At 27.1% G+C, this 20,088-nt stretch overlaps 1 protein-coding gene across 2 annotated transcripts in view; it reads right to left on the reverse strand.

The window, feature by feature from the left end:
• Window positions 1-207: 207 nt before the first annotated feature.
• Window positions 208-20,088, reverse strand: part of LOC100199885 (coiled-coil domain-containing protein 81) — a 37,569-nt gene continuing 17,688 nt past the window's right edge. Inside the window, exons 4-15 of one of the 2 annotated variants that reach the window (XM_065792294.1) lie at window positions 16,800-17,056; window positions 16,637-16,680; window positions 10,339-10,400; window positions 6,855-7,110; window positions 6,560-6,734; window positions 6,342-6,449; window positions 1,956-2,039; window positions 1,781-1,866; window positions 1,593-1,671; window positions 1,269-1,367; window positions 857-1,095; window positions 208-779 (exon numbers count right to left, since the gene is read on the reverse strand). In XM_065792294.1, coding sequence (XP_065648366.1) covers window positions 515-779; window positions 857-1,095; window positions 1,269-1,367; window positions 1,593-1,671; window positions 1,781-1,866; window positions 1,956-2,039; window positions 6,342-6,449; window positions 6,560-6,734; window positions 6,855-7,110; window positions 10,339-10,400; window positions 16,637-16,680; window positions 16,800-17,056 — 1,754 coding nt within the window. In that variant the 3' untranslated portion in view covers window positions 208-514. The remainder of the gene's footprint in view (window positions 780-856; window positions 1,096-1,268; window positions 1,368-1,592; window positions 1,672-1,780; window positions 1,867-1,955; window positions 2,040-6,341; window positions 6,450-6,559; window positions 6,735-6,854; window positions 7,111-10,338; window positions 10,401-16,636; window positions 16,681-16,799; window positions 17,057-20,088) is intronic. The other variant, XM_065792295.1, reaches the window with a different exon arrangement.

Consider the following 20,088-nt stretch of genomic DNA (forward strand, 5'->3'; position numbering starts at 1 on the left):
TCTTTGTCCAAATACTGAACACTGGGTGTTTTCCCCTGTTTTTTTTAAAAACAACTAACTGTACGAAACAGTTTTTTCAAAATACTTATATATTTTCAAAATTAATAAGGTAAGGTAAATCAATTTCAGGTAAAGGAAAATGAATTTGAGATATTTGAACTCAACTTGAGGTATTGGGAATCATTATTGAAGTTATGGTTAAATATATTAAATTTTTCTTGCTGTATATTTCGCCGTTTAGAAATATTTACAATGCTAAAACGCTAATGATAGTTCAAAACATAAAAATTGTTTCATAGATAAAAGATAAATAAAAAACAAACTAAAAGAACATGATTCCTAAAAACACACTATATTTTGATCAAGAGTAAATCTGCATCAATTTAACTTGGATTTATCATTCATTTGTGGGTACAAAATAAATTTATAATAGATACAAAAACTTAAGGACAAACCATAGAATTAATAGATTATTTAAAAAAAAAAAAGTAAAAAGATATCGTTGAAAAAAAAATTAGAGCATTATTCTTGATCCAGAGACATATCGCGATTCAGACCAAACATTTGACTTTCCGTAATTGGTGGGTTTTCTAAAGCACTGGGCACATTTATAATATTTTTCACATTGGTCATGTAGCAGAAGTCCAGGTGATTGATTACGAATTTTCTCATCAACCTCTCCTACGTTTTTTTTTTTCCAATGAGCGCACCAACTCTTTTCCAACTCAAGCCTTTGTGTCACATTGAAATGATTTCGAATAAACGATTCTTGTAAAAGGCTGCAACAAAATAATAAAAATAGTTTTTCGTGTTTCAATTGTTGCAAAAAAATTATAAAGTATGAGCTGAAACTTACTCATTCCTTGTCCTCTTTAGCATCTCTAGTTCTTCTTTTCTCAAAGCCATTCTTGCCACACATTCTTTTTCGCGCCTTTCAACAGCCATTTTCATTTGATTTTTAAACAAAAGTTCATTCTGACGTCGCTTCTGTAGTTTTTTTTCATCCATATCAAGAATCTTATTCGTTCCGTGAACTTTAAAAAGCTGAACACTATCTGGGTTCGGCGATTGCAACAACAAAGATGGATATACTTCCTGAAATAAAATTAAAGTTTCTTTAATTTCTTTTTAAGAGCTAACTTAACTGGAAACTAAACGTAATTAAAAAAAACAAACTTATCGAAAGCAATTTTTTATGCCTAATAAAAAGGTGTTAAAAATATAACAAGATCTAATAAAAATATATAATAAAAATTGCTTCAAATGACCTGGTGATTTTGAAATGGAACCAAAGTAGTGGTTTTAGGGCTAACTTTCCTTTCTTCTTGAATTTCTGAACTTGTATCCAGATATTTTTTCATGCAAATCTAAAAAAAATTATTATATTTAAATAAAAAAAATGTCCCTTAAAATAAGACGTACTTTTTTTTTTTTAAATTTTCCATTTTTATTAACATTAAAAACTTACTTCGTCATGCTATCACGAGTAAATTATTAGGTGTAACGATTCAAAATGAAAACAATAAATTTTTTTATTGATTTATTGAAAAAGCTGTTACAACGTAAATGCATAAGTAAACGGAAAAGATTACCTGGGTTTCTAATGCTTTACGGTATTCTTCGGATTTAAAATTTTTTACTTTGGAAATATTATCTTGTTCTTGCTGGTAACTTTAAAATAAGTTCTTTATATATCAAAATAATTATAAAAACAGAAAAATCATTCAAACATCAATTTAAAATACTAATTTTGCTTATAGGAAATGTCAAATAAACTTACTTGTCCGCTATCTGCATTCTCTCAATGGTATCAAGGAATTTATACTTACAATGATCATTCTTCATAGTTTGAAATCTCTCATTGACCTGATAACAACAAAGTTAATTATTCATTGAGACGATACTTGTAGTTATTTGTTATTAATTTTAGATATATAAAAAGAGCAAGCAATAACCTGAATGTCAAGTGCTCCTCCGTAATCTGCTTGTTTGACATGAAATGGGGGTGTAACTAATCGATCTTTGAACAAAAAAGAGCGCTAAAAATTTAAAAACTTTCGTACTTTAGTCGGTAATATATACCTTTTATATTATATATGTGTTACACAGCTGATTTATGTCCGTATAACATGTCAATAATGACTTTATACTATAATAAGAGGACTCTAAAACTTTGGTCCTGACACCAGAGTTCTTAACACCTCCTTAGTGTCTCCTCACTGTATAATTAGTGTTTTTATTAAAATCATTACTAAATTCTTTTTTAAAAAAATCCGATGAAAAAGTAAGAAAATAATAAAACAGTAATGAAACAATTTTTATTTACTTTTTTTGCAGTAAAAGATGTTGTTTTTTTTTACATTAAGAATACTTGCTTAAATTCAAACCTAATATTAAATGCATGTATTTCAACATGACATTTTAACATGACATGCTTTTGATTTTTTTTTTTGTGAAAATATTAGATACCCATATAATATTCACACACACACACACACACACACACACACACACACACACACACACACACACACACACACACACACACACACACACACACACACACACACACACACACACACACACACACACACACACACACACACACACACACACACACACACACACACACAAAGATATATATATATATATATATTGGGTTACGTCTTAATTGGTTACACTTTTATAAAACAATTTGGCTTTTTTCTATTTTAGGTGTCCCAAGAAGACCATACGGTCTTATCACCAAGCATGTCCGAAGATCATTTGAAAGAAAGTTCACACCTCCTTCCTTAGCAATGTTATAAAAATTGCCCAGAGGTGGGATTGAACAACGAACCTCTAGATTCTGAGGCAAGCGCGCTAAGACAGCGCTATGGCTGCTTTCAAAAATTGATTATACTTTTAAAAGTGTAACCAATTGAAACATAATGCTGTGAATTGAATTTTTTTTAAGACTAAGCAATTAATTGAAATGAAGCTATTTTACAATAAAAATAAAATAGCGAGATAAATAGCAATATGTCAACAATAAACAAACATTTACTGCATTGTCAAGTTTATTTGATTAATGTTTAACTAAAATAAGAGAATGTAACTTTGTTACCAATTGTAACCAAATGAGACATAACATAACTTTGAATGTTATAGGGGCTGGGTGTCCTCAAAAAATGTGTACACACTTTAATATATCTTTTTTTCTAATTTTTTTTAGGTTTAACTTTATTAAAATATTAAAAATAATAGCTGATATTTGACAAGACTTTGAAAAACATAAATTTATTTTAAAGTACCATAAGTGTGAAAAAAATGTGGAAGTGCGCAAATAGTTTAAAAGGAAGTTTTAGATCCACTTACAAGGATCCTCATTACTCACACTAGGATTAAGTTTGAAATTTGAAGCTCACACATTAGAAGAGTTGGATTACAAGATAAAATTACATGCTCAATGAGGATGATTATGATTGACGAGTAAAGTCTTGTGAGTGGGAAGACTATTTCATTCTAATTAAATGAGTAAATTACAAATAAATAAATAAACACAGTTGCAGCTACTGGGCACCAGAGAATTTTCAAGTTACAGAAGAACATTCAAATTTGCCAAGAGTTACAGTGTGGTGTAGACTGTTAGTGAGGTTTAATTGAACCATTTTTTTTTGATAACACTGTGACTGGTGTTGTATATTTGAATTTGTTGCAGGAAAATATATTGCTAAGTATTAGTGAGCAATGTGAGGATGAAGATAGAACTTGCTAAAAATAATAGTCCTCTTTTTTCATTTTTTTATTTTTAAATTATAAAAACTTATGAGTTATTCTGTATGAGTTAATCTGTATAATACCAGAATAATTGTAGTTGGTTTAGTAAAACATATGTAATTGATTATGTACTTTTATATTTTGTAATTGATTATGTACATTTGTGTAACAGTGAAGAAACTAACTGTTGTTGTACAGCAACTCAAGAAAAACTATGGATATTTGCTACAAACTGCTGCATATATCCTCACATGTCACAATTAGAGCCACTTTAGTAAACAAAATATTTTTTAAAAAACCCATTTTAATAAAACCAAACTTGTAAATTATTACTTGTAAATACCAAAAAAAAAATGTAATCCAATTAAATATATTTTACTACATCTATAATTGTTATGATAATTTACAGAATGATAATAACTTCAAGTTTTTATAATTTACATGATCTAATAAATTATATAATGTGAAAGCAGTTTGATCAGAATTGCATACACTGAATACTATATTGTTTGTTAAATTGTTTTATAGTATCTTATCAAATGCAGCAATTTAAATTTGTTAAATATTTAAACCTGTGTTTAATTGGCTGATAGAAAAAAGGGTCGAAGAGAACAGAGTCTAATCAAAATCTGGCGAATAATAAAATATGGCAAAATGATAAATGCCAGACACTCTAATAACAAAATGAATTAATTGACATGTGAAAGAACCAGAAACAAACTTATTATAAATATACGTGTCAAATATCAAAATGTTTAAGTTCTGAAAACAAAAAATTTTAAAACCAAAATAATAAAAGACATTTTAACAAAACATCAAATAAATTTTCCAGCAAGAAACAAAAAAAGTGTAAGCAAGCAAATAAACCTGGATAAAGCTAAACCAAATCTAATATACTGTATAATGTTATTGCTGGTGTTGCAAATAAGCTAAGATATTATAATAAGTTGAAAGTTAAAATGAAATATACTTACATAAATTTAAATTAGTTTATATTCCAGGTATATATGTGGAAAATGAGTAGAGCCACTTAAAAAGAAAAAAGCAACAGAATTGGATAAACTTCTTGCTTTAAGCAAATCTATTTCAAATGCAAACTGCTTTAACAAAAACTAACTATTAATCAAATTAAAAACTAGGAAAAGAGACTATATTGTTTGGAACAACTAAATGTCAACTAAAATGCTTAGTTTGATTAAAATACCATTAGGGATCTATTTCAAAAAAGTATTATTAAATTTTTTAAAACAACACATCTAGCGTGGTATTTTAATTGTAAGTAATCAACCCATTCAAATAACATTAATGCTATATATAAAAAGGTCAGTTGAAACATTTGAGAAAGATTTATAGAAGCAAAACTATATGCAGATATATCTGATTTGTTACACACCTCAATAACTTTTTCTATCTTAAAAATACAATAACTGTATACAAGTCTTACAAGTCAATTTTCATTTCAGTCAAACACAAAAAATTAAACTCCTTTAAGTAAAACAGAGAGCTAATAATGTTATATCCAATAGAACTTCCTCTTTGAACATTAAAAAATTATTAAAAAAGAATTTAATGGATAGAAATTGTTTAGATGGAGATATTTGCACTTGATGTTTTTAAAGTTTGCATCTTTAAAAATTACAATATCTCATTAAATTCATAAAAAAAACTGTTCTGGCATAATATTTCAAGTATCCGTTTAATATTTTCATGCTGATTGTTTTACTATATTAGACCTAAAATTTATATTGAAATTCATCAGAAATAAATTTTTTAAAGTTTTTTCGAAATGAAATTTTTTACTTAGGAGCCTTTTTAATTAAATCAGATTTGCGTTTAACTTATTTTATAATTTAAATTAAAATATTGATAACAGATGAACTAAAGTTCACATTTTATGCTTATTTAATTAAAACTATAAAACAACTTTAAATAAATATTAAACACTTTTTAATAAATAAATAAACAATGGTTTTTATAACATTCATTGCTTACTTTTTTTTAAATATACATTTATATTTTATTAGAGATTCAATTATCTTTAATTGCTATCTTTGTGTTCTAAAAAAATACATTTTCTATCACCAAAAATTCTATTTTTCAAATTTTCAAATTCTATTTTTTTAAATTTTCAAATTTTCAAATTCTATTTTTCATTATTTTATAATGAAAAATCCTTTTACTTTTAGTTATTAACAAAAGCAATAAGTAAAAATTTTTTAGCTTTTGGTTGTGTTCATGATCTGTTACAAAAAACTTTTTAAAAGTTTAAAAACTATGTTAATATAAAAACTATTACTTGAAGTAATAAGTTAGATTCAACTTATGATCTTTTGTAAGAACTTTAACTTTGTAAATTAAAAGACTTCAATTTATTAAAGACTTTAATTAACATATATGTCTGTTCAAACCTAATCATGTGTAATCATGTGTAACATAAGCCCATTTTACAGGGTACATACAACTACAAATCATGTTCAGCTTTGGCCCTTTTTACAGTGTACATACATTTACAAAATATATATATATATATATATATATATATATATATATATATATATATATAAAGAAAAAAAAATGATTACGTTAAACTCATGTGATTTTTGTTTATGATTGTTTCTTGCTGTCTCAAAATTTTCTAAATTTGAGGCTGCTACCAAGCGAGCTTCTTCTACCTTTCTATCATTCATATGCTTTTGATTTAAAATAAAGTATATAAAAAATCTAACAACATGAACAAATTAAGAATGTTCGATTAACAAATCTTAAATAACATCTGATGAATTCTGATATAACATCAAACCTTTTCTAACTTTTCAACTTCACTATCTCTACTATGTTTGATAAGTTGCTGAATATGGTCATATTCATGCTCTTTTTTCTTCATTTGATTTGCATTATCAATATCTATATTTTGTTTAGTGTGGTTATAGCAAAAGTAACAAAAATCAGTCATATTTTTCATACAATTTCCACACCTACATTAGAAAGTAGTAATATAATTAAAAAAAGTAAATAATAAATTACTTTTGCATATACAATGCAATCTTAATAGAAGTTACTATTTGAAAAACAGAAAAACACTAAATAATCCACACTGGGTATCTGAAACTTTCTTCAATTCTTCTATTATATCTTTGTTGGAGTTAATCGCTTTTATTGGATTTTTTAGAATGTTCTTAAAGTTAACTGACTTCGAATGGGGTGCTTTTTTAGGTGGTGTGGTAGGAAACACCGCATTTGATTTGCAAGGAGTAGAAACATCTAAGTTCTGCTGAATTGTTGGAAGATTTTGAAAATACATTGCAATTCGAGCATCTCGAATTTTAGGACAATCTTTCAATAAACTTGTGCCTATTAGTAAGTGTGTGTATATATATATATTAGGGGTATAAAATAGTGATATATATACATATATATATATATATATATATAAAAATATATATGTATATACATATATATATATATATATATATATATATATATATATATATATATATATATATATATATATGTATATATATATGTATATATATATATGTATATATGTATACATATATATATATATATATATATATATATTATATATATATATATATATATATATATATATATATATATATATATATATATATATATATATATATATATATAAACTAGTAGAAAATCACTCAACAAAAATTAAAAAAAAAAAAAAATTCTCAAAAAGATATGTATATACACTATTTCAACATTTTCAAACAAACATTTTCAAGTTTAATTTATACTTTAATTAATATATGTTTACAAAAACTAAATATTATTACACATGATCAATAATTTCCAATTTTAACTTGCGTTTTCTAGTAGTACTTGTACCAGTTTTGTTTGTCAAAATAATCAGTTATTCAGTAAATAGCCCACTGTTAAAAAATAGTGTTATTAATACCTTTACTAGAGTGACAATTAATAAACTTTTTGTGTGGTATACTTTTTTGTAGTAAAAAGAAAAAGAATTTTGATATTTATATTTTGGCAAAAATTGTCTGAAAAAGGTAAAAGAAAGTGATAAAATGGGTAAGCGAAAGAAATCAAACATTGCTGAAAGAGAAAAAATTAAAGTTTATCATGAAGAAGGTTATTCACAAGTCGAAATTTCAAAAAAAAAATGAAAATTTCAAGATGTTGTGTCCAAAGGACATTACAACGACACAAAGAAACTGGTAAGAATGCAACTAGAAAATGTACTGGAAGGCCCAAAAAAACTAATAAATTACAAAATAGAGAAATAAAAAAAATTTGTTTACCAAATAGAAGGTACACCGCCAAAAAAATCAGGTCTGTGTACAATCAATTTAGTGATCTTAAAATTAGCACTTCCACTGTGAAGAGTTGATTGAAAAAATTTGGCTTGCATGGGCGTGTAGCTGCTCATAAACCATTATTAAGACCAATTAATAAGACAAAAAGGCTAAATTGGGCTAAAAATTATCAACATTGGTCAATTGAAGAATGGAAAAACGCCCTTTAAACAGATGAATCCAAGTTTAAAGTTTTTGGTTCAAATGTTGTGTTTTCGTGTGAAGATTTGCAGGGGAAAGATATTCAGAAGAATGTTTAATACCCACTGTGAAACATGGGGGTGGATCACTGGAAACATGGGGGTGGTCGTTTGAGGATGTTTTGGGTGGGGGGAATATTGGAAACCTACAGAAAATTGAAGGAATTATAACAAAAGAGGTGTACAAAGACATTTTAGAACATCAAATGTTGCCTTCCGATAAAAGGTTATTTTCCAATCAGTATGTTTTTATGCACGATAATGACCCGAGACATATCAGCAAAATCTAAAAAACTTATTTAGCAGATCTTCAAAGCCAGAAAATATTAAAAATAATGAAATGGCCACTACAATCACCAGATCTTAATTTGATTGAGTTGTGGGAAGAACTTGATAGGAATCTGGGAGAAGAACAGCCATCTTCTGTGAAAGACCTTTGGTACATATTGCAAGTAAAATGGGACGCAATACAACCTGAAAAACTGCCTAAATTGATTGATTGTATGCCGAGGATCTGTACAGCTGTAATACAGAATAAAGGTGGTTATTTTGACAAATCAAAATATTATTTTGGCAGAGAAAAAAATCATTAGCTTAAAGACCATCATAAAGTAAACAATGAAAAGAATTCCACTCAACCTTAAGGTAGTAGTAAGAATTGCTATGGGTAAATCAGATGCAGAAGAAGTATAAGATAAAGGCTTATGAGTTTTTGTGTGAGATTATAGCATGATCTTTTAGTAGAGAAGTTCAAGACATTAGCCAGAGGATTGTTACAAAGAAAATGTCAAATGAATCCCAGTCAGCTTAAATATTAAGAAGTGCAATGAAAGGGTGAATTGGATATAGAAGAAGTACGAGATAAAAGTTTCAGTGAGATCATACAATGATCTGAACCACCTAAAGGAGAACAAGGAGAAACTGAGCACAAATTAGGATCAGAGACAAGATACAAATCAAAAAGTCAAATCAAATAAAGGAAAATGAACCACAAAGTTATCTGAGCAAGAGATTAAGGCAAAAATTTGAACTTTAGAGCCAGCAGGGTCAGCGGTACTAAAGCAAAGCCATTCAGTGTGATGAGCATTAAAGTTGACAACAATATTGGTTGAGAAGAAAAAAGACTCGGTTAATTTGTCCAGAAACAAATCAAAAAGAATGCAGTCATTGGCTGACTGACTGACTGAAGTCAAAAAGACTGACTGAAATTAAAAAGAATGCAGTCATTGGCTGACTGACTGACTGACGACTGACTGGAGAGGTGCTAAAAGAAAACATATATAAGAATAGTAAGCCAATTCAAACATTACATTCAGATATTACAACAAATAAGTGAAATAATATGCTCAGAGCAAGTATGGGAATATTAGAGTCTTTGCAAATCAAAGGATAAGAGCCATCATCACTAAGATTTAAAGGTAAAACTGCCCATTTAAAGGTGCCCATTTAAATGGTCTCACAAAAGAGCAATTAAGTCTAATAAATTTTATAAAATTCAACAGAAGAAAATTTACTTCAAAGTTCACAAGTATTTGTAAAGAATAGATTAAAACAGTACGGTGATAATAATGATTTTTTTTGTTTAATATTTTATTGTTACTTAGTACTAGTAATAAGTACTTCATATTTATTTAGTCTTTATTCAAGAGCTTTAAGGCAAGGAGTATTATAATTCAGATATACCCAAGTCATTGCCAAGCAAAATCAAATCCTATGAAAATATTACTGGAACAACTGGAGCAACATCATTGGAACAAGTTACTGGAACTTTAAACATCTTGTACCTCTAAATATTCATCAGCATGTATATTAAACAATTCTTCAAACAAATTTGTAAACATGATTGAATGAATAAACAACAAAATATGAATTTTAATAGATATAAAAATCCAATGACACTAATATAATGAAAAATTTTCTATTCTTATTTATAATATGTTTCATTGACATTTGTTATGTTTATTTTAAGCTAGTTTTATAAGTGTTTACATTTTTTCTTATCAATTATAAAATAATATATGTAAAAATAATATAAATGTCACCTTCAATGTCATCTTCTACATCTTTTTTTCGTTCATTTTCAAAATAAACATCTTCAATAATACTAGATAAAAATAAATATAATAAAATAAACAATAATAGAAGTAAAAATCCTTTCAATAATAACTTATCAATCTATTTCAAGATACAAAAACTTACAACTAAGTTAGGAACTAAGTTAGGAATTGTAACTATGAATGAGACTAAGTGAAAATTAGAAAAAAGATTTTATCTATGTTATTTTTATTTTTATCTAAACTTTTGTACTACTCTTTAATTAAACTTTATACTGACAAATAAAAAAAATAAAAATTATAGCCTTTCTTAACTCCCTCAATTCCCTATCCCTGCCATGTTTCTGGTCATACTGTGCCTAACTTGTTTTTACACGCAGGGAACTAATTCGCTAAAGAATGTATTTTAGAGTTAAAGCATAAATATAATAAAGCATAACTATCTCTAATAATCTGTTTCTCTGATATAACAGGAAGAGTGAGGTCATATATTCAAAAGACTAAATAGAGGAAAAGTTCTTTGCAAATAGTTTATTCTTATCTTTGGGAAAGGAATTAAGATCAAAACCATGTATGATAGAATGTTAGACCTGCCTCTGTTAATGACGCTTTTAATTATTATAAGTCTAGACTTATTTCTTCCCCACCAGACAACCATGAGGATACACCCTTGCCTGCCTGCTGAAAAATATCATTTGTAGTTTCAATTTTTAAAAACTCTGGAGAACTCTCTGACCCCTATATCTGATCCTATCACCTAATCAATCTTCTCTCAACTATTAGCAAGGTATTCAAGTTTTTAATTAACAAATTTCTAACATCTCATATCTTGAGTTAATCAAATTACTCAGTGAAAAAAATAGTGATATCTTTCCTTTTACTATGTATTAGGTGGAGGTGGTGAGGCTAGGGCTATTACTCTTAACATGTCAAAGGCTTTGATAAAATCTGGCATGGTGGACTTCATAAGCTAGCACCAAATGGTGTATCTGGGAAAGTTTTTGAGATTATTAAATCTTAAAACTTTTGCTCAACGTGGCTGGTGAAATTTAACCCAAACAAAACTCAGTAGAAACTCAGTAAAAAATATATCTAACATCCTGTTGATGTTGATATATTGTTTACCACGATATCAACATCAAATTTTTTTTGCAATATTGTTGATATTCTTATATTGATAGATGGCAATACCCTGACTGAGATATCAACTTTACATGTTCTTTGATTATCATTCACTATTAACTTCTCATTGAAACTTAATATACAATCCATTGAACTACTGTGATCAAAAAGTAAGAAGAAATTGTTTATAAAATGTAAATTCTTTATTTATACTTCCAAATCAACTTCATCCCCTTCAAGGTAATCCCTGTCCGATAAAACACATTTTTCCAACGCTTTTTCCAGTCCTCCAAACAGTAGGAAAAGGTATATCTTTTTCCAGTATAGTCTTCAAGATCTTCTTCGACTTGGTTTTTATCTCCTCAATTGTGTCAAAACAGCATCTCCGCATTGGCTTTTTGAGTTTGCTGAATAGCCAGAAGTTGGATGGGGCCAAACCAAATATGATGGTTGCGGAACAATATTAGTCAAGTTTTTGGCAAAAAAGTTGTGAAGAACCTATGCAGTATGACATGATGTATTACCATGATGAAGGAACCAAGAGTTGTTCGCATATAATTCCAGTTGTTTCAGACAAATAGCTTCACACAACTGAAGCATAAGCTCAAATAATATTCTTTGTTGATAATTTGGCCCAGCAGAAGCAATTCATAGTGCACCACTCGACAATAATCAGAGAAAACTGTCAACATGACCTTGATTTTCTATTAACTTTGCCGTGGTCTTTTCGGTCTTGCTTCACCTTTTGCACAATATTCTCTGGATTGGTTGGTGGTTTTAGGCTCGCATGTATAAATCCAAGTCTCATCCCCAATAATAATGCATTTCAAGTGGTCTTGATAGTTAGACAACAAAGTTTTACACACATCAACGCGACGCTTTTTATCCAAATAATTGAACAATTTTGGCACCAATCGAGACTTGACGCTTTGAGACACAAAACATTCTTCAAAATGGTTTGGGGTGAGCCAAATAATATTCTAACACTACCAGTGAGATCTCTAATTGTCAATTGATGATTTTCAAGTACCAAATCTTTGATTTTTTGGACATATTCCTCATTGTTAGATGTTGATGGTCATCTAGAGTGCGGTTCGTCTTCAACTTGTTCTCAGCCCTCTTTGAACTCATTGTACCACTCATAAACATTTTTTTGTGCCATAGTTTGATCACCAAAGACATTATGCAACATTTTCAACGTGTCTGCACAAGAGTATTTGTTCTGCAAACAAAATTTGATGCAAGTTTTTTGCTCAACAAAATCACCCATTGTAGAAATCGAAAAATTTACTTTTGGTTATTTACAAAAACATGTGTAACTTGGAAACAATTAAACCATTTTGACAAACAGATGCTTGACAATTGTTATAAACAGTCTTACCAACTTAGGAAAAAAAAAATTACCTGCCTTCATAATGCGTGGGAGTTTTAAATGATAATTTCACTTTTTGATCACAGTAGTATCTGCTAAGGTTGCGTCTCCTCATTTTGCTTACAATGTTGTTGCATTGTCCTTACTTTTAATTACACTATAAATCTTTTATTCATTCCTGTATTGAATACTATTGTCATAGTTGGGATGGTTCTTCTAATGACGCCCTTTTTCTCTTCTAGACAAGATTCAAAAATGTACTGTAAATGTAACTGGACCTACTCTAGCTGCCAAGCTTGAGCCACTGCCCCATTGTTGTAAGGTTGCATCTCTTTCTCTTTTCTACAAATACAATATCACGGTTGCTGCTCAAACAAGCTATCGTCTCTTGTTCTTTCAACAAATTTATTTCCCTTAGTGCTTTAATAACTTTTATTTATCTAGTTTTTTTCCTCATACTTAAGAATTCTCTTCATCTTCATGTTTTGCTGACTCAATACAATTTATATTATATTTATATATTTATAATTTATAAAAAGTGTTTGTTCACAGTCTTGTTAGGAGTAAAAAAAAATACACATCTTTTAAATGAAAGAACATTTTTGTAAAAATCAATTAATTTATGCTGTGATCATTTATCAACAAAATATATATATATATATATATATATATATATATATATATATATATATATATATATATATATATATATATATATACACACATACATATATACATATATATTATTTTGTTAAATTTATATTTATTTAACAACTGCCTTTTTTGAAATAACAGTTGTAACTACTTTTTTAATGTGTACTTATATATGTATAAGTTTGAAATAACAGTTGTAACTACTTATTTAATGCATACTTATATATGTATTTGTTAAGTGCTAAATATTGTAATAAAATCTATAATTAAATTTATTTTGTCTAATGATGTAAGAAATCGCATGATATGAGAATGCCTTAAAATACTTTTAAAAAAACTTGAATTATTTTTTATTTTATGAGATAATATTTTTTATTTTATGAGTAAAGCATGTTCTTTTTATTCATCATTTTATTTGCCAAGTAATTCTATCAATAAAATTAGTTCTATAAGTTTTATAATCAAGTTAGTAATTTTTATTAATTAAAAAAATATTTAATGAAAATTCAATTAGTTAAAATTAGTTAGTATTTATTGAAGCATATTAACTTTAATGGTTGAACTATTGAAGCTCTAATTGTAGTTACATCTATAATTATAAGTTATATATTTCTATAATGCTCTTTGTTGCGTTTAATTGGAAAGTAAGTTAGAAAACTCACCAGTACAATTTTATGCTTAGTAACTTTACAGCTCAATGTTCTCTGTGTAAACTGATCCAAAATTATTCTCGATATTTGAATAAAATATAAATTATTCTCGATATTTGGTGATGCAATTGTAAAGCAAAGGTTGCAAAATAATTTAGAAAATATTGCTGGTAAAAAGCAACATAATAAGAGGTGACAGTGTACAACAAATAGTAGTCTATTACAAAACAACTCTGAATATTAAAGATTGGTATTTAATGAAATTGTTTAAATATAATTCTAATCTTATCATTTTTTTATGAATAATTTATATTTAATTTAATTTTTCATTGTCTCTGGGTTATCTGTTTAAAATAAAACTACCAGATTAATTATTAGAGTTCTCAATTAAATTCATTTTCAAAAATATTACAGCATTTAACAACTACATCTTATAAGTTTTCAATAATATGTAACCTTATCTCTTATGTGTCCTAATTTGTGGTAATTCCAATTACGTCTTATGTTTTTTTAACTTTCAAATTCTTAATTACATCTTAAAAAGACGTAATACTATATATCTACATTATTTATAGTACCTTTACTTAATATGAATATGATATATCAGTTAATAATAACTGAATATATTTTAATATAATATATTCAGTTATTATTTATAGATTATGCAACTTTATCCAGATAATTTTATTCATATTCTACCCACTTTAATTTATGCTTCTATGAAACTATTTTTGAAACTGTTGGATTTTATTTCCTTGTTTAGAGAGTTTTTAGGAAACCCATTTGATAAACTTTTGTGACTGATTATAATTATTAACAAATCTTTGCTTTATGTTTATTTCTGAACTTAAAGTTTAAAAAAAAATGTACAATACCATTTTCCCACTATGCCTTTCTTGTAATAAAAAGTTGGATAAAATTTTTTTTTAAGACATACAATAAACATAGATAATCCAGGTCATATTTTAAAAATCTGGAAAATTGTTTGGGTAAAATATCCTGAATATATTTTCCCTCTTAATTTGCTTTTAGCTGAGTTGTTTTAAACTTTTTTTCAAATTTTCTTAATTTTTGTATGAGTAATGAGTAAAAAAGCTTAAAAAATAAATATATTGTGAAAATATATACCAAACTTGTATGTATGGAAAATGCTTTTGACATCTGGAAAAACTAAAAGTTGAGAAAAATATCCGGAATTCCAGAAATATCCGAAATAAGATAAGCTTCTCCAGAAATATCCGAAATAAGATAAGCTATCCGGCCAGATATTCGGGCTGGGTAGGAGTATTACTCAGTATACAATATCTGGCCAGATAATAACTTAATTCGGTTTTTTATATATCAGAAATTTCATGCTCATGTTGTTCAAAATTGAAAGAAATCTAGAAATGTTATATTTTTAAATAGTCTAATGTTAATGGTTTCTATATGATATTGTTATTATTATTATTAAAATACTACTAAAATTATATATGCGCAACAAATTCATCAGTTTATCACTTATTTATATATCTTTTATCTTAACGTAGAGAAACTAATGTTTCTCCATGTTGAGGTAGCCTTGATTGCTTTTTCTCATAAATAATTAAAACAATCTTCCGAAAAAACAGCGGATGCAGGTGGTCCTAGTAACTTAAGTGCTAATTCTTTTAGCAGTTAAAACTTCCCTTCATGTTTCCAATAATTTGAAACGTCATAATTTTTTCCTATAATCAAGAGATTAAAGAAAACATCAACTCCTTTAACAGCTTTTTACAAAAGAAACTTGATCAGAATTCTTGTCAAACAACTTGATCAGAATTCAATACATTTTGAACTTCCTTGTGCAGCTAAAGATGATTCGATATTATTATTTTTTTCCCTCTACAAATAATTTACAATGAAATTTTTTTACCTGATTATGAAGTGGAATTGTGGGATATGACATTTCACCAGATTTATTACATCCCCTTCTTATTCGCTATTTTGAAGGTTTATATTGGCAATACTTTGTCATAATAATTTAATTTTAAGATAATTTTAAAATATCCAGGTATTCGATAACTGGTCGGATAATAAAAAAATATTATCCAGGACACTCCTAGTCAGTGGAAACAAATCAAGAAGTATTAAAAGAATTATAAGTTAAAATGTTAGTAACATTAGTTTAAACTTTTTTTGGTGTGAATCATAAAACAGTTTAAATTAAACTTATAGATGCAAAATTATATGGGAGGGTTCTGGAAAAAATTGGGTTATACAGTGCCTTAAAAGTATTTAAAACAAATTAGGTTTATTGATTTAATTACTTGGTATAAGTATTTTTGGTATTACATTTAAGACTTACTTTATCCTTATTTTCTCAATTTTTTTACAGACTTACAACTTACAGACCAACAACAATAACATTTTTTTTCAACAACAACATAACAGAGGCATTGAAAAATCATAAAAACCTTTGTAGCTAAATGGACAACAAAAAATAAACAAATAAAAAGTAAAGTTGCACTTTTGTAGTTGATATGGAAACTTGTCTTTATGCAATTTTTGCCTCTAAATGAAAATTCAAGATAGAGATTAAAAGCTATAAATATATAACTAAAGAAAAAAGATGCTTTAAAAACATTAACATTAATTAAAGCTATAAATATATAACTAAAGAAAAATGATACTTTAAAGAAAATATTTGCAAGCCCAACTGATTGTTGAATTTTCTCTAAAAAGCAAGGCAAGAACTTCATTTTAACCAAGTTGTTATGTATTAAAATACTTCCAAGAGTTGTAAAACCTAAGTGGCAAGTAGGATTATATTCTATACTATGTGCAAATGCATTTATGACTTCTTTTATAGATGCTTCAACAACATCCCGACTAATATTTAAATTGTGAGAAAGAGCTGAATAGTTTATTGGAATCACTGGAATATCACCTAAAAATAAAAAAATATATTTGAAGTCACATTTCAATAACCTTGAGTTCAAATATATTTCTATTATAGGAAGATCTATTTGAGTCTAACTCAAATAGAAAATAAAAATTTAAGATGTAAGATATAAAAAACCTTTTATTAAAACATAAAAAATATTATCAAAACAACAAGTTTGGTTTATCTTTATTTTATCACATAATGAAAATAACTTTTCTGGACAATTATCTAAATATGCTTGCAAACTAATACATTTATAATATAAAATATTTTTAATACCATATAACAAATTTTATACCATTCAAAAAATCACAATAAAACAATATCTAATAAAAATATTCAATAAGATTAATTTAAAAAATAAAAGAATATTCCAAATAATAACTTTTCTGCAAATACACTTAAAATTAACATTACATGCTGTTATTTTAGAATGATAATTCATGATGTCGAAATTAGCATCATAACTGGAGCTGCCAGCAGGACTTTTTAAAACAAGTTCTTAAAATGGGCTTTAGCTCTAGGCTTTGCTCCATTAAAAGTTCAACTTTCAGCTGTGGTTCCACTTAAACTTTCCTCCTTATTAGAACTTGATTCATTTGAAATTAAAAGAAGTACTTTGCATTATCTCCTGAAATAGCAACATCAATTGGCCACCAAGATCTTACAACTTGACACCAATAAACTTTTTTCTTAGGGGCCATCTGTAGAGTAAACATCAATAAACCAATCATAATCCAGCAACTCAAAGACAAGATTTCACAAAAAAATTATGAGATTGATTAACAATCATGTCAAGATATAACAAAATTTTTTGATAAGTGAATCGAATTGGGCTGCTGCAGCTGAAGCAAACATACCATATGTTTGCCTCAGCTCCAGCAGCACATATTGGAGCTGAGACGAACATATATTATAATATGGATTATGTTTTACACTTAACTTTTATGGATTATTCAATCATAACATTTTTTATTAAAGAAGTTTTTAATTTCATACACTTGTGATCTTAAAGTTCTAAATATAATTTCTACTTCAGTTTTTATTCAATTCTTGTAGCATTGATTTAATTTCTAATTTCTATTTTACTTATAAAATAATTCCTATTTCAGTTATAAATCAGTTCTCTTAATATTTATTTCAGTTCAGCTCTTAAGATTTCAATAATTTTACATTTTAGTTCAGTTCCTAATTTGGTTAGTATCTTACTTCTATCAAATGTTTCTTATAACTTATTAACTACCATTATAAACATTTTAAGATAACAATATTAAAACAACTTTTTAAAAAAAAATTTTCTGATAAGAGTCATGATGCATGGATCTTTATATTTGTTTTGTACTAGACATATGGATCACATTTCCAACCACCCAACAACCTTGATAAACTCATTATTTTGTTGATATTTACAAATTAAAATAATTGTTCTATACTTTAGAACCTTTAGATATTTAAATTATTTTGTAACAAAATACTGAATGTAATGTTGACAGTAGGGTGGTTCTAATAACAACTTTTTTTAAAAATGACTGTTGGCCCCCCCTGAATATGTTGTATACAATAAAAAAATGCTGGATTTAAAATATTTTTGAATAAAAAATATTTTAAAGGGTTGCTTCTGAGCCTCGAACATTAAATTTTATTTAAAAAAAAATAAGTATTTCAAAAGTATGTCATGCTGGCTCTCAAACAAAGCAAAATTATATAAAAATGTCAAAAATAATATTTATTTTATAAAAAAACATGGATAAAAAAAAATTTTCATCAAAAAATCTTGTTAAATTCCCTATTTTTTGTTTTTAGTTAAAAAACATGATTTTCTGTTCACTAAAATTTAAAAAAAATTTAATTATAAAATGATTCATATTTTTGAAATTTTTATATAATTTCGCTTTGTTTGAAACCCAACATGACATACTTTTGAAAAACTTTTTTTTTATAACGATTAGGGACCTATTTAATGTCCGAGAGTCAGTAGCAACCCCTTAAAATATTTTTTATTCAAAATTTTTTTAAATCCAGCATTTTTTTATTATATATAACATATTCAGGGGGTGCCAGCAGGCATTTTCAAAAAAAGTTGTTTGTAGAAGCACCCTAGTTGATGGGTCATTAATCAAAGATAAACATTATTTACCAGGAGTAGGGATAGAGTGCTCACTTTGTAAGGAAGAAGTTCCAAGACCCATCATGTCCCTTATAATATTGCACTCAGCTTGTTTCTCTACACAATTTTTCAGGGCAAGTTTATTTAGAAGTTAAAGGGTTGAAAAAGAGTTTTAATAACAATTATATAAACAAAAGAATTGGTCGCCTCCTTGATTGTAGTAGCCCCTCTGACTAGAGCTTTAAGTAGTTAACTAAATTAAAACATAAACCGTAGCTAAAAGTATATCATTATCAGCTATTCCTCTAATTTCTACATGATTTTGTAGTATTTTTTGCCATTGTCAAGGAATGGTCAAAATAAAAAAATCAGTTTTTTATTTTGACCATTCCTTTTAAAATTCCTTATGCTGATTCCTTGAAGATTAACATATAGTTTTTTTCATCCCATATTACAGGGAACAGAATAATATATATAATCAACAGTAGCGAATTGTTTACAAAGTAAACCCAAAATTAATAATACCCGGCATGTCTCATTATTCAAATATGGAAAATTCTTTTTTGCTTCCTTGTTAAGCATATGTGAATTTCTTAGTTTCTTTACAGCATACCAGACTTTAGTCAAAAGATGGGAAATGCATTTTTTTTTTAAAGTATAACTACAATAAATAGCTATTTGCTATGTTTAAATAACACAATGCATTAGGTAAATGTTAGCAAACTATTGTTGACACTCAGAAAGACAAAGGTTTAGATTTTCTTCAATGTTTGTATTCTGTTTAAAATACTCCACTTGCTATTTATCCTGTGCTAAGTAAGAACTAATATTTATCATATATTTACTTATATTTGCAGAATGTGCAAGTTAATTAACTGTACTTTGATTATTCAACCAAAGCACAATTAATTTTAAAAAAATGTTTATT

The sequence above is a fragment of the Hydra vulgaris genome, chromosome 03, assembly GCF_038396675.1.
Source record: "Hydra vulgaris chromosome 03, alternate assembly HydraT2T_AEP".
In the NCBI taxonomy this organism is placed as follows: domain Eukaryota; kingdom Metazoa; phylum Cnidaria; class Hydrozoa; order Anthoathecata; family Hydridae; genus Hydra; species Hydra vulgaris.